We start from the raw sequence: 14,936 nt of genomic DNA on the forward strand, positions 1-14,936 counted from the left end.
TAACCTGTGTTAACTTTGACTAACAGTTCAATATATACATAGAAATCTGGCATCAATTTCAGCGGCTCGTAGTGTAGTGATATAGACGATGTAGAAGCTAATCCAATCAACTTTCTTGTCCATGCGTGGTTCGAATCCCAGCTAGTTTTATTTTTTTCCATTCATTCAGTAGGCCTATGTTGCTTAAACGGACATGTATTAGACATACACTGGTGATGTTTTCAGCGATATCCGTTATATTGTCTCACTTGCAAACACTTCGCGAAAATGTAGCCTAATATAAACCTGCACTATCGGAGGCAGAGCAGATTAAGAAGTAGGCAGGGTCTTGTTGAATATTCACTGATTTTATGCAAATATCACCAGTTAAACTGTTCACCATCTAAACTGGAACACCGGTTCAGCAATAGCCGTCACTGAAAAGCTGAGAGTGTCGTTAAACACAGCTGTTCTCACATTAACTGATTGCGGTAAACATAAACCATTGTTGCCTAATTATCAATTATTCATTACACCTGTGTGTAGGATCTACCATTTTAGTGTTTTTCACATATAGTATTTTGCAGTATTTTTAAAATGCAAAAATACACACCAATAAAGTATTTTGATACTAAATTCAGAGCCATCTCCTTCAACTCAATAAAATACAAATGACAAAATACTATTTTGTATTTGAAATACATATTACATGTTTCAGAAATACTACCCATCCATGAGAACAGGCAGATTACATCCTTATAGTTGGCCATATGATGACATACTTAGGTTAATCTTAGGTTAAGCCTAAAGTTACAGCATTTCTATCACAATTGACCAGACTTTGACCTTTGGTCTGCTTTTAACAAAATTCTGGCTATGATTGTTCCTTGTATTGCATCATGAGACATCACTGCGCCTATTGCATTCTACTGTTGTTAGCCTTAAGCCTAGCTCAGTCATTATGTTATACCACATCGCCCTCCATTAGAAGTGCAATGAGCTGCATTGAGCATAATAAACTGCATTTAGAATTCCAAATCCATATTTCTAGATATTTTGGTAAAAGTAACTTAAAAGTAGGCTAATACAATAGTAGTGTAATGCCTTACAATTCAGATACAGTAATATTATAATGTAACAAATTACTTTGAAATGACAGTAATGAGTAATACATAATACATTACGATTTTGAAGTAACTTTCCCAACACTGATGATAACCACTTTCTATGTGTGTATGCGTGTGTGTGGTGTGTGTGTGTGTGTGTGTGTGTGTGGAGGGTCAATCAAATTCCATGATTGCCACTGATGTGAATGAAATCACACAAACCAAATCAAATTTTTAAAAATCGCAAAAGTATCGAGATTCTTCACTTAGTATTGGTATTGAAACAATAATGTTGGTATTGCGACAACAGGAGTTGGGGATGTGTCCCCACCAAAGCTAAGACCAAACCTACGCCCTTGCGTCTGTTTTAGAGGGAATCTTGCCACATGTGCTTTACTCGTGCCACCAGTAACCGAATAGATTCCTGTCTCTGGTATTAGCTTACTCCACCTAGTGGTAATTTATGAATTCGCATGCCAGTTAAACTTGGGTCTGCATGCAATTGGGCAATTACTGCAAAGGCAGCCTAGTCTACTATATTACATCTACTTCTCGACTCCTTGACACACTGAAATCTGGAAGCAAAACAAAAAACCGAGAAGTCTTTATGCACTACTAGATGTTATCTAAATTTCTACGCATTACATTTTGTCCAAATTTCCTATTGCGAGCTCAAAGGGTCGGGTCCTGACTATACTCACTTTTTGTGAGACTGTGATGTCACGTTAATTTAAAACAGTAGAGCTATCCAGTCTGTTACTATAGATTGTATAGTAACTCAGAGGAGGGCATTGGCTAGAAAGCACGAACGGTTGTTCCCCACATTTCACTTTCAGTACCCTGGACAGCGGGCACTGAAACAATATGGCAGCTAAATAATAGCCTACAGCTTACAAAATAGATTAAGCCAAAGACGAAACGTCCAAATGTAACGTTTACAACTGATGGTGTCAAACACAGAATTAAGGCTACAAATATTGAGTGAGGACGACGTGCGTCCTAAACCAGTGATATAGGCCTATTCGACTTACTCCATTATGTCGAAATCCACGGTTGACACTGAACATAATCAAAAACAAACTTATCATGATCAGAATTCTGATCAAATATCAAAACAAACAATGCAAATGTGTTACATAGATGCAGTTTACATCTGTAAGTGGAAGATGTACTAGGATGCTTCTCAACACCAGATGGCAGCAACCTTACGTATGATGTCCGCTCCTGATCCCTCAGTGTGGATGAAGTTGTCTATTTTGGACATCTTTGCGCAAATATTTCCATCGTTTCAAATGTATTATAATTTAAGTCTATCGGAGGGAAAAAAAACATCTGACAAAGAACATTTCTAAAATGTTACGAATCAATCCTGGATATAAAGATGGTGGTATAAAATGAACTTTGTATCTTGTCACCTTACTACCATTACTCCAGGTCTTTATGAGTCGGGCTAATATTGTGAATTGATTCGTACTAACACATGGGGTGTCAATACGCAAAAGGAAATGTATTTAACAGGAAAGGCTTTGCGCGCAATCTGCGCATGTCTAGCCAAAGGTGTCCATACGGATCTCCTCACGGAACTGAAGACGCTCAGTGTAGAGCGAGCAGGTTTGCTGTAAGGACGCAAACTTCTATTCTGTTTTACATCTCTTCAGTCTTCAGTCCTCTTCATTCTTTGGTGTTCATGGAACATTCTGGAGAGCTTTGACATAAAATGAACTTGAAAATCATATGAATCTTGGAAATCTTGTAATGGAACTGCTTTGTGTAGATGGTCTGTCACAATGTAGTTCCGAAAACCTTGAAACCGGCGCGCATGCAAGATGTGAAGATGGGCTATCTTATCTTTCTTGAGAATCATTTCAAAACATTTGGCTACTTTTTCAGAAGATAGGTTATTGCCTAAGTTTGTACACCAAATGGGTTGAGAGATAGATTCTTCCAAACTGAAACTAACCAGTGGTTCACCGTAATGACCAACTGGACAAACAACTCAAGCTGCATGCTTAGTCTCAGCTTGTGCGATGCAGAGGTCACAGACAATGAAAATGAGACCTTGAGGGATTTCGAGTATCCGGTAGAACTCTTCCCGGTGTCTTTACTGCCTGCGATAACTGTAACCTGTGCTCTGTTATTCCTTGTGGGGGTTACAGGGAACCTAATGACCATTGTTGTGGTCACTAAATACAAAGACATGCGAACGACCACAAACATTTACCTGTCTAGCATGGCATTTTCGGACCTGTTGATTTTCATGTGTATGCCTCTGGACCTGTACAGAATCTGGCGTTATCGGCCATGGAATTTTGGGGACGAACTCTGCAAGCTATTTCAATTCGTCAGCGAGTGCTGTACTTATTCGACCATCCTGCACATCACAGCGCTGAGCGTGGAGAGATATTTTGCAATATGTTTCCCGCTTAAAGCCAAAGTTGCAGTCACGAAAGGACGCGTGAAATGTGTCATAGTCGTGCTCTGGCTGGTGGCTTGCTGCAGCGCGGGACCAATATTCGTTATTGTTGGAGTTAAGCATGTAAATGGGACAAACCCATTTGAGACAAATGAATGCACTTTCACGGAGTATGCCATCCGCTCCGGACTTCTAACCATGATGGTGTGGGTCTCTGGAGTCTTCTTTTTTCTGCCTGTGTTGTGCTTGACAGTTCTGTACAGCCTTATTGGGAGACGGCTGTGGAGAAGAAAAAGACATCCGTTTGCGCAGAATATTTCCAGCCGGGACAAAAGTAATAAGCAAACTGTGAAGATGTTAGGTAAGGACCCAGATATCTCTGTCTATGCACATTATTGAACAGGAGATGTAGCTATTGGCCATGAATAGGTAGGCAATGGCTTTCCATTACCACGTAAATTTAGGCTAATGCATTAATTGATGTCACGCCTCACATTGCACAAAATAGTTATTTTAATGTTTTTTTGATAAATGAAATGGTTAATGGTTTTATGCACGCTCGATGGTCGCGTGTCCATTAATGTAACTTGTGTTTTCAATTTCTTCGACAGTGGTGGTAGTAATTGCATTTATCCTCTGTTGGCTACCTTTCCACCTGGGACGCTATCTCTCCTCCAAATCATCAGAGGCCAACTCACCTCTCATCTCTCAGATCAGCGAGTACTGCACCTTGGTGTCGTTTGTGCTGTTTTACCTCAGCGCGGCTATAAACCCTATTCTATACAATATTATGTCCAAGAAATACAGGATAGCAGCATGTAAACTGTTTAGAATGAAGCATTCAGAGAGGTCTGTATCTGCAACTGTCAAAACAGAGAATGCGACTGGATGGGGAGAATCGAGTGGCAGTACTTGAGGAACCCCGGCGTCCACCTGAATTTGGGAAAGTTATCGGAGCAGAGGAACATGAAAACGCCTGGTCTTTACATGAAAACGCCTGGTCTTTATCGATTACCTTCGAGGTATTTGGGAGTCGGGAGGAGCATGTCATGGAGTCATCGACTTGTCCTTACAACTGATGATAGGCCATAGAGGGTTAACTAGACGTCCGTCCGTCCGTCCCCCCCCCCTCCCCCAATTAATTAATTTATATTTGGTAACACTCTACGGTAAGGGTACATGAATTATCGTGAATTCATGCATTAATTAATTCATGATTTATTCATTACTTCATTCCTTTATATCTTATGAATCATCAGGAATTGACATAGGTTCAGTCTCTTATTCATGACCTCATGCATGAACAACACATCAACTAAAGCATTAGGTACGTTGGCTACATCATTATGATTAAAGATTTCTTAAGCATGATCATCATGATTACATGAATGTAAGGTTAATTACTCATGAGTTCATCATGCTTGTGACCCCTCAACTAAAGTGTGAACAATGGCATGTGTTTAGAGAACTGCACAAGTTATGTTTAAATCAGAATTTGAGTAGTGATGACCACATTTTTAGCAGAAAAATAAATCATCATGATCATTCTTAATAAATCATTAATCATAATGATGTGCCCACCATATTTAATGCTTTAGTTGATGTGTTGTTCATGTATGAGGTCACAAATGACAGAATATGAACTAATGGAAATTCATGATGATTTGTGAGATATTAAGGAATTAAGTAATACATAAATCATGAATTAATTAATGCATTAATTCATAATAATTCATGTACCCTTACTGTAAAGTGTAACCTTATATTTTTCTTTGTCCATCTAGGGTCAATAGTGGTTGAGTCTAATCGAAGTCACCACAGGCAGCCATATCAATAATGATTTGATACACTATCCTGCATTACCAAAGACAATACACTAGACAGGAGAGGTGTCGCAAGAACACAGCCTAGCCTACTGATGATCAGTCGAGTTATGTTGATAAGAAAGGTTGAAATATTGGGGATACTCAATGAAATATTAAAATGGATGAGAAGGTTACAATATATGGGATAACCACTTAACAAAGACAAAGCTATTATCATTCCTTACTCCTGATTTGTTTTATCACCGATACACCGATTGCTGCCTGCCCGCATCACTTGCAGTGCACGGATAGGCCTACTGCGTGGCATAGCTGTCAACCCTCCCGTTTTTTCCGGGTTTCTCACGTATTTTAACTTTTTTCCCGCTGTCTTCCCGTTTTAATATTTTCCCGTAAATATCCCGTATTTTAACAATCTCATAACATTAGCTCTACCATCGGACTTGTCAGTCTCTGTACTGTTGTCCTGTTGCTACACCCTTGCCCTTCCAACGAAACAGATGTTTTCAAAGCATCGTATTGCTTGCTTGAAGGCGACAGTGAGACTATTTAAGATGCACGAGAGCACGATTCAGTGGCACCTGCATAGTGTAGGCTACGGCCGAACGCTGTGTGTATCGACCTACCACTCAGCTACGAGTGGAGAAAGAATTCCCCTGTTTGTATATTCACTCCAAGTTGGCCTACCATAACTTCCCAACTCTGCACTAAAGCCCATAAACTGCATGACAGGCTATTTATATTTACTCTCTAAAATCTCTAAAATAACCAAATGCATTTGTTCAACTTTATGAAGAAGAATTACGCACTATAGGCTACTTGGAACGCACACATTTTGTTTGCGCAGGAGAGAGAATGACAGCGCACAGGGCCATCGATTAGGCTACAGAACTTTAGCCTTGCTAGGGCTGTATAACGTTGACCAAATTAATATAGGCTGTTGTTAGGCGTAAATAAAGTAGGCTACTTTGTTGTATTGTTTAGCTGACCAATGCACGAGCTTGCAATTATGAAACGGACTAATACTGCAACCCTTCCAACGTTGGGGGACGAATGTTGACATTTTCCCGTATTCTGCGTGAGAAACCCGGGAAATCTCCCTTATTTTCAAAGCTCAATGTTGACAGCTATGCTGCGTGGTTTGAGCGCAAGGAGCGCGTCTCAGATTGTATTATGGGTTGATGGGTTTGACATTGTGGATCGAAATAGATTCCATTCTAATCCTTGTCATTATCAATCGAATATTGTTATTATTATAATTCATTATTATTATTATTACTAATTATACCAATTATTATTCCCTGCCAAAGAGGCCACTGCAGTTCCGCGAACCGAACACTTCAGTTACATGCCTATTGTAGCCAGCCTGACTGAAATTATTTTGGGGGGGATGAGGATGACCGAACAAAAATCAAACAAAACGAACCACAATTGTTGTTAAACTGAAGTCTTTGAAATTGACTATTGGTGTAGAACTGCTGTATAAAAGCAATATGACACTCGTGATCGTGGGGTTGTTAAAGAAATAGGCCTACTGACGGCTGTGGTTCGGCCTCCGAAGGAGTGTCGCAGGTAGCTACAAACCCTACTCACACTCGTGGCATATGAATTGATCACTTAATCGAACCCAATTATTTCTCCATAAGCGCTTCTCATCAGCACAACTAAAACAAGGTGTGTTTCATACGCCACTGGCCAGTTGAAGTTGGTAATGGCTAGGCTGTGTTTTATCACTGGCTTGCTTTTTATTGTGTATCTGTTTGGACCTGTCTTCGGATGGGAGTGAATGAAACATTTGTATTGCAGATGCCATAAACTTAAGCGGATGGAAATTATGCACACACACATACCGTAGCATACACATACTTGAAAATGCCTTAAATTGATACTTTACACTGGATGACAATGTGAGCACTGTAGATGTATGTTTATGTAAATAGATTTGTCAAAATGTCTGTCAGGGATCAGGCCACTGAGCGCTTATCACTTGATGCTGTGTTGTTTCCACCAAAAACGTGAGCTTTTTGTTTGTAAGCTTACATCGTGGAAAAGTGCACTTAAAATGATGACACATTTGGAGAAAAACAGGCATTTGTTGTCATCATTCTTTCAATGTTTGCTGGTGTCTGATGTTGCTTAAAACGTATGGCCTGGCTTAGTTATAAAGATGTGGAAAGCAGTTTTCTCTCATTTGGGTTTTGCCTTTGCTTGGTTCCGGCTACAAAGCACCCATGACATTTGTTATGCTACATCAACTTTGTAAGACATGTTCATATTTGTACAGCTTGAATGGCAAACATTTCAGTAAACCTCCAGTAAGCCAAAAGCACTGTAGGCTATTTCTGCAAAAGCACAGACAATGTGTACTAATGCAAGACATGTAACAATGTTTGAAATGTCCAGTATTAATAAGAGTGTATATTTGAAATGGCATGTGTATTTTTATTCATTAAAATCAGAGTATTTGCCTATCATAATCTAGTTTTCACCCCAGAATAATTTTTTAAACTCTTTCTGAATGTCAGTATCCAAGGTTTTTCAGCAACACCGTTTTCCAATATCATTAAAGATGTGTGTGTGTGTGTGTGGGGGGGGGGGGGGGCATTCTGGTTCTGGTCAAAGATGAGTTTTCTGCCCATAGCATAGTTCTCACTGCCCACCATCAGTATCCTCAGCTGACCCTTCTGAGAGTGAAACTGACCATAAAAAGGCCAAGTCCGTGGGGCGAATACATCAGACACCTCAGTATATGGGCTCTGGTGTCAGGTTTATGTGTTATGCACAAATTGAGTTTGCCTGCATGGCTAATAAAAAACTGAAGTCTTATCAACACTTCAGGAGCTGGGGAAGAGGTATACTCAAACATCAGTGAGCACTGAAGAAACAATGCTCTAGTACAATGAGCCACAGGAATCTGTGGACATCTGTCTAACGCTGGTTGAAGGAACTGGACGAATTCTGACTGACAACATTTTTCACTGTAAAGTCTAAGGCAACGGAGGTCAGATATCCAAGAGAAAAAAAATTAAACATTTATTGTGCATAAATATATTACATATATGCTACAGATACATAATCATCTTAAATACAAAGGGTAGTATTTTCAAAATCTATACATTAAAGTTGATATGGTAGTATTTATATGATGTCTATGATTACAATGTACAATTATTGATGAACTCTAAAAAATATCAATTGATTATAGTTAAAAATAATGGCAATATGGAATGAATTTTCTTTTAAGCTCAAGTTATCATAAAAAACATCTTTTAGGGGTAACATTTTCAAGACATCTTCAAGGAAAGATAAACAAATCTTCAAGTGTCAATATTAAAATTCAAGAAAACTTTCTTATAATACAAAACTGATTGACGCCAATAAAAAAAGAAAAGGTCAGTGTGCTGGGGTTAAGTCTGGGTTAAGACAACATTGCTCTTTCACAGATCATTTGTCAAGACTAACAACTCATTGTCACAACTTGGACAGAAAAAAAGAATCCAAACTCCAGGAACGTGTTATCAGTTCAAGCTGAGTGTATTGTTATGGCTCTCCACACGTTACCTTTTGATTAAGAACATAATGCCATGTGTGTGGGTCTCAGCAATAAGGATGGGTGTACATCATTTGCAAACAGCACCTATTCACTTCATTATCTGGACAGATGTGCATTATAAAAAAAAAAACATCAATGACAGGTCTAAAACATGAATAAGATTAAAAATGTTAGGAATGCCATTTCTATTTGAAAAATATAAAATATATGTAAATTGAAATCATAACAAAAAAATGGTAAAATATGACATGCTACATGAGAAAATATGTATGACGGTTCTTTTGATTTTTTTTTTTAAAGAAATAAATAAATGAAGATTGCACTGTGATTTGCATTATAAAGTACGGTATGCAATATATAGCATAAATAAAACCCTAACAAAATTGCTCATTAACTTTGGTTAAGGTATGACTGAGCTAGTAAACTTTAAGAGGGTGTACTGTAGTCTTGGGCTATACTCACTGCGTAAGGCTACGAGAAGATCAGGCAGCAGAGCTGAGTCTTAAGGCTGAAATGACTGAAGACAAAAGAAGCGACAGAAACACGCCAATGAAATCACTAGGAAAGATAAGAGTGGGCACGGGGCTGGACACTGCCACCCTGGAACGCGAGGCTGTCGGTCGCCCCCTTCGAACACGAGTCCCTGAGGTACATTCCAGGCTTCGTGCCACCACTAAGGGGTTTGCTCGGTGAAACTCTTTGGGACTGATCAACGCTGATGATGATGATTATGATTAGACTCTGGGCTCAAGGACAGTTTCCCTTTTTTATACATTCGCAATGCAGTATTTTATCACTAGGAGGGTGCCAACCCAAGTCAAACAAGGTTTGGGTTGGTTTATGATGGTTGGCTGGTTTATATTTCTCATCTACATTGCTCTCTGGGAGTTGATTTAATCTTGTCAGCTGACTTTACCTGGGCAGCTAGTATTATAAGCCCCCACCTAGCAGGTAGCTTAGATAGAGGATACACAGAGGACTGGTTTAATTCAAACCAAGCACTCCAGCACACCGAAGCCCCCGGGTCCCATCTTACCCAAAAGCCTCCTTTAATAATCCCTTCAGCCATCAAATGTTAAAGCTGTAACATAGACAATATAACAGTACAAATATATAAATACACTTAGAGAACAAGCTTAGAGGAGAAATAGGACCAAGCATCAATTTCCGATGTAGAAAATAGAACATTTTTTGTTTCAGTCATGGACCTAAAAACCATAAAAAAGTATAAAAATACTTTTGTAAAACTTTTTTTTTGTAGGATTGTGGTTTTAAAACTGGCGCCACACAGACGCACTACAATCCCACTCCTCAGACATATAAAAACAACTTACAGACAGATACAAGGGCTAAAACACAGAAAAAATGGAATGTGACGTACAGACAATGGAATCGTATAGGAGACTATAACAGGTAAAAAAAACTGGACTTTTAAAAATATCCCAAATATTATATATATATTTATATATAAATCTATATGTGAGGATCAGTGTGCCCTCTTATATATAAAGAAACATCCCTCAAGTTTCCATCCTCTCTTTCTTTCCATCCCATCATTTCATGTTTGTTTGTTTTTTCCCTTTACATCACCCAATGGTTGGGCAGCCCTACTCCATGAGAAAGAGCTGCAGGAGGAAGGCCAGAAGGAAGGAGAGAGAGGACAGGCCCACCACGATGAGGGTGGCAAACTGTCCGTCTGTGGAGGTCACCCCGAAGGCCTTGACGGCCGCCGGGGTGGCGACGGCGCTGGCCTCGGAGGCTAGCGTGGGCTCGAGGCGGCGTGGCGTGAAGTGGGCTGACGGGCTGAAGGCGCCGCTCAGCTCCTGCGCGGTGTCTGGGCAGTGGCGGCTGGCGCACACGCGGAGGCGGTAGTCCGTGTTCCACTGCAGGCTGAAGAGCTGGAAGCATGTCTCCTCTCCCTTGAACACCTGCGCCCATGACACGGGAGGGACAAAAGAGGAGACTTGATTGAAATCTCAGGTAGCCTAGTAGCTCAGCTATGTTAAAGAGGGAGTTCTTCAAAGCCTTCCTCCATAGCGGGTCTTCAGCCTTTCATTTGAGTGCAAGTATAAAGGCTAGCAGATAATGAAAACCTGGGTATTATGAGGACACATGCCCTGTGTGGTGTGTGTGTGTGTATATGTGTGTGTACATATGGGGTTAAAATGAGGACCAGGACAACCCCTACATTTTAGACCAACATATTTGTATTTTCTGACTCCTCTAAACAAGTTGCCAAGAGATTCCATTATGCAGAGTTGTCAATGTTTCCCAGTGTACTCTTTGCAAATTTAATATCGCTTCTAAGCACTCTGCCACTTTGGTTCAATTAACCCATCGGACAAAAACTGATGATTTTTTGATGCCATCATGGTAAGGTGTGCAGCGCACACATGCTAAAATGTTTTCATTTAGTATGGAGAGAAATGAAAACACTGGCACTTCTTCTAAATCAAATTAAATACACTCACATGAGAAAAGTTACTTTTAAGTGTGTCTGTGTGTATATGTGTGTATGTGTGTAAGTGTGTATCATTTACTGTAAGCCATTAGGGACAGGAGCCCACGGGGGAGGATGGAAGAGAACATGTGTCAAGACGAGTCATTTGTTTGAGATCTCAGCCGCAACCAACTCTTTTGCTCTAGCAGGCCCGTCTTCTTCAAAGCCTTGCTCGTGCCTTTTTCAAAAGGGGCTGTTAGTCTCAGCTTCACTTCATTCACCACACAAACAAGCTCCAGCCCCAAAGCGCCAACATCAAAGGACCCAAAGGGGATGCAAATGCAACACAAAAAGGTATTATAGAATCGTGTTGTCATCAACAGCTTTCTGAATAAATCAGCTGTTTTAATTACTTATTTATTATTAACGTCTATTTAACTTTGGTGCATGAATACATATCAGGCAATTAAAAAACATAAAATGCTTCATATTAAAATGGGTGATTTTAGCCTCCTGCTTTTTAGAAGAAAGGATCGCCGAGAGCCTTGAGATCCGAGCGGCTTGAGAGGATATCCCAGAGCCTTGAGAGGGGCATTTTCACAGCAGGAGATTTTAATCAATAGAGTCTGACTGTTTAGTATTGGAAACCGACAAAGACTAGAGTGCCTGATATCACCTGCAGGGCTTTAGTGTCAATAATAGTGTGGACCAGAAAGGCACACCAAGAGGCAGAGTAGAGAACGAGTGAGGTGAGTTGTTTACTACATTCACCAGAGGCACACACTCTCAAATGAAGTAAGAAGAGACTTCACAATCCATACATACTAAACCACAACATTAAATAGTATAGCACATTCTGCAAATTGCATGCAATCTGTCCAGAGAGCTTGACAAAGCTGAATAGGTGTTTCTGGCTGCCATAAGTTCACACTGTAATGCACTGTATCTGGGCATTAACCTTGTGAAGAACTACAAGCTATCAGGCTCTCAAGAGACATGACCACATTAGACAGGAAAAAATAACCTGCAGTTACCAGTTTCCACAGCAACAAATTACATATCAATCTTCTGAACATGCCCGACTGTGCCAGAGATGAGGCACTGTGCTTCTCTCAAGGCTCACCAACTACTCATCGCCGACCGTCCCTCCCTCCCTCCCCGGCTGGACAAGCATTCGCATCTCATGTTTACCAGCCGTACATCTGCAGGTGCCCGCATTCTCGCAGAGATTCATCAAGACTGACCAGGCTTGTGAGGTCAAAAGAAGAGAGGGAGAGCGACATAGCCATCATACCACTGGAAACTGAATAAGCTGGAAGTGGAAAAGAATATTATAATGACACTAATTTCAGGACAGATCTACGAAGCCCATGAATGAATGGGCTAAATTGCATTTCTGAGAAATGCCTCTTTTGTGACTTGCATGATAGGCGGAGGATCAATCAAAACCAGCCTGTGCGTAAATGACCACAATTAAGCCCTCACTGTTTATGCTCTTCATGATGCTCACTCGCTCAAAGCCTCGAGAGATCAGTCACGGGCCCCCAACACCTGATGAGACCTGGACTGTTCTATGGCCATTACGAATGGAAGGATTTCTCTCCTGTTACACACGCCTTTAGCCTGGATAGATTGTGTGCCAGATGCACACACACAGCAACACCAGAAATGTGAGAGACACCACGTGCCCCACATGTACCAACACCAAGCACTGAGAGAGAGTCACCAATGCTATCAGAGATGAATTGATATACATACTGTACATGTCTACCTGTATGTAACACGTTGTGAACGAATGCTCCCAATTTAAGTTAAGAGTTAAAGTGGACTGATATTTAGCAAATGCGGCATGGACTCGCAATGGTAGGTCCGAGAATCGGACCCTAGATGACATTGCGGTAACGTCAGTGACGTTACGCCTACAAGTAAATAACAAACGCTTACATATATGCAATTACACATAGGCTACACACTGCGGCTTGCATTCATAAAAACAGAAGCTGGTGTGAAAAGCTCTATCCTGCAGTATAGTTTTGGTCTATAAATTTGATTACTATGAAATATGATGGGGGAGTAGTGACGGCCATGTGCAGTGCAGAATTAAATTGCCTTGTGCCTCTAGATCGTCTTTCATTTTTCATTTTGATTTCCTGACAGACCAAGGACAAATTTCACTAGCACAAAATCAAACCCCTAAAACAACAAGGGTATAACTCCTAAAAATGAAAGCTATTGTTGACAGAGGAGAGAGTGACAAGTGATACCAGCAGGCAGGCATATTATGTGAAAGCCTATTTGCATTAAAGCCCGTTTCATTCCATCCCCTGGTGTCTTCTAATTTACAAGGAGCTGTCTTCACAAGATCACAATTACGGAATTATGGGATGTAACTGCAAAATCAGCATTCAAGTCCTGAACACTTAACGACAGGAGCCTTTATTGAATGGGACGATAATTCTAGCAGAGTTGGTCCCCTGCCCTTTAATAAGGAGACACTCACAATTGGCAGACCCATTCAGACTGCACTGCATTGATCCCACATGGTGTGGCATGACAGAAGGGAGGGGGTGTGTGACACTGACCTGCTTGAACTCGGAGTCTCGGCCACCCAGGACCTGAAGTGTGTAGGTGATGCGGTCCCCTCGCATGGGCGGCACTGCCTCCCATGTGACCTCACAGGCATTGCCTTCCAGCTGGGACACTTTTGGGGCTGTGGAGGGGACACGCACACACACACAAATATAAACATTATAAGTAATAAGTGAAAAATAAGTGATCTGAGCCAAGAGAGAAGTCATAGCATGCCACTGTGTACGTACGGTTTTTAGACATTTTTAGAACTTGTAACAAGCATTCGTACACTTCAAGATGGTGTATGAAAATACACTGCTTAGAGTTGTTGTACTGGGTAGAGGCTTGACATGGCTTTGTGTAGTGAACAATGAGCACCGGGCCAGCGCCCAGCTGTCTAGGTGTTTATGTGCTGGGATGCCACCCTTGGCTACCTTTGAGTGTTGGAGGCACAGATTTGGACGTGCTCAGGATGAGGGTTTCGGAGAAGGGCCCCTCCCCCGCCTCGCTCACCGCCTGGATCCGGAAGCTGTAGCGGCTCGACTCACTCAGCCGCTGCACTCGGAAGGTGTGGCTCGGCCCGCGGTAGATGGCCACGAACCTAAAATGAACAAGGCAGGGTGACCAAGACTTGGGAAGTTAGATGCAGAACAATTAGGAAAGCAAGGAAGGAACACTCACTGACAGAAGAAAGAAATTCAAGAGAGAAAAAACATTGGCTTTATAATTGTAGTCATCAGGACCATATGTTCCAGGAAAGGTTTTGACAAAACCTTCAAAATGTCAACAGAAACCCCCACACAAATGTTCCTCTCTGGTTTCTCACATTTTGGAAGGTACGTAATTATAGTTGCATTGTCTCATTTGTGAATGACCATAATTACACTGAGACTAATTATGAAGCTTCTTCTGGATGTACTGACAGAGCATATGGACTCAGAGAAGGGAGATTAAAGACCAGAAGAAGGAGAGCTTAGCCTTAGAGCTTTAGCCCGACACATTCTGGGTCTATCTAGGCAACATGTTGCCATGGCATCCATAAAATGGCACA

The 14,936-nt window shown here is 41.0% G+C and overlaps 2 protein-coding genes across 2 annotated transcripts in view; one reads left to right on the forward strand and one right to left on the reverse strand.

Annotated features, from left to right (window-relative positions):
- Positions 1 to 3,060: 3,060 nt before the first annotated feature.
- Positions 3,061 to 4,414, forward strand: ghsrb (growth hormone secretagogue receptor b). Its single transcript, XM_076291314.1, has 2 exons — positions 3,061 to 3,859; positions 4,110 to 4,414. Exons 1-2 carry the CDS (start codon positions 3,061 to 3,063, stop codon positions 4,412 to 4,414), a joined length of 1,104 nt encoding a protein of 367 aa, XP_076147429.1.
- A 3,916-nt stretch (positions 4,415 to 8,330) lies between these two features.
- The window catches only part of fndc3bb (fibronectin type III domain containing 3Bb), a 57,681-nt gene continuing 51,075 nt past the window's right edge, over positions 8,331 to 14,936 (reverse strand). Inside the window, exons 24-26 of the mRNA XM_076290554.1 lie at positions 14,320 to 14,486; positions 13,897 to 14,024; positions 8,331 to 10,802 (exon numbers count right to left, since the gene is read on the reverse strand). Of these exons, the coding sequence (XP_076146669.1) occupies positions 10,482 to 10,802; positions 13,897 to 14,024; positions 14,320 to 14,486 (616 nt within the window). The 3' untranslated portion in view covers positions 8,331 to 10,481. The remainder of the gene's footprint in view (positions 10,803 to 13,896; positions 14,025 to 14,319; positions 14,487 to 14,936) is intronic.

The sequence above is a fragment of the Alosa pseudoharengus genome, unplaced genomic scaffold (genome assembly GCF_046254945.1).
Source record: "Alosa pseudoharengus isolate Yale_2024_CS ecotype anadromous, Long Island Sound unplaced genomic scaffold, YU_APseudo_1.1 YU_APseudo_1.1_scf_18, whole genome shotgun sequence".
Taxonomy (NCBI): Eukaryota; Metazoa; Chordata; class Actinopteri; order Clupeiformes; family Clupeidae; genus Alosa; species Alosa pseudoharengus.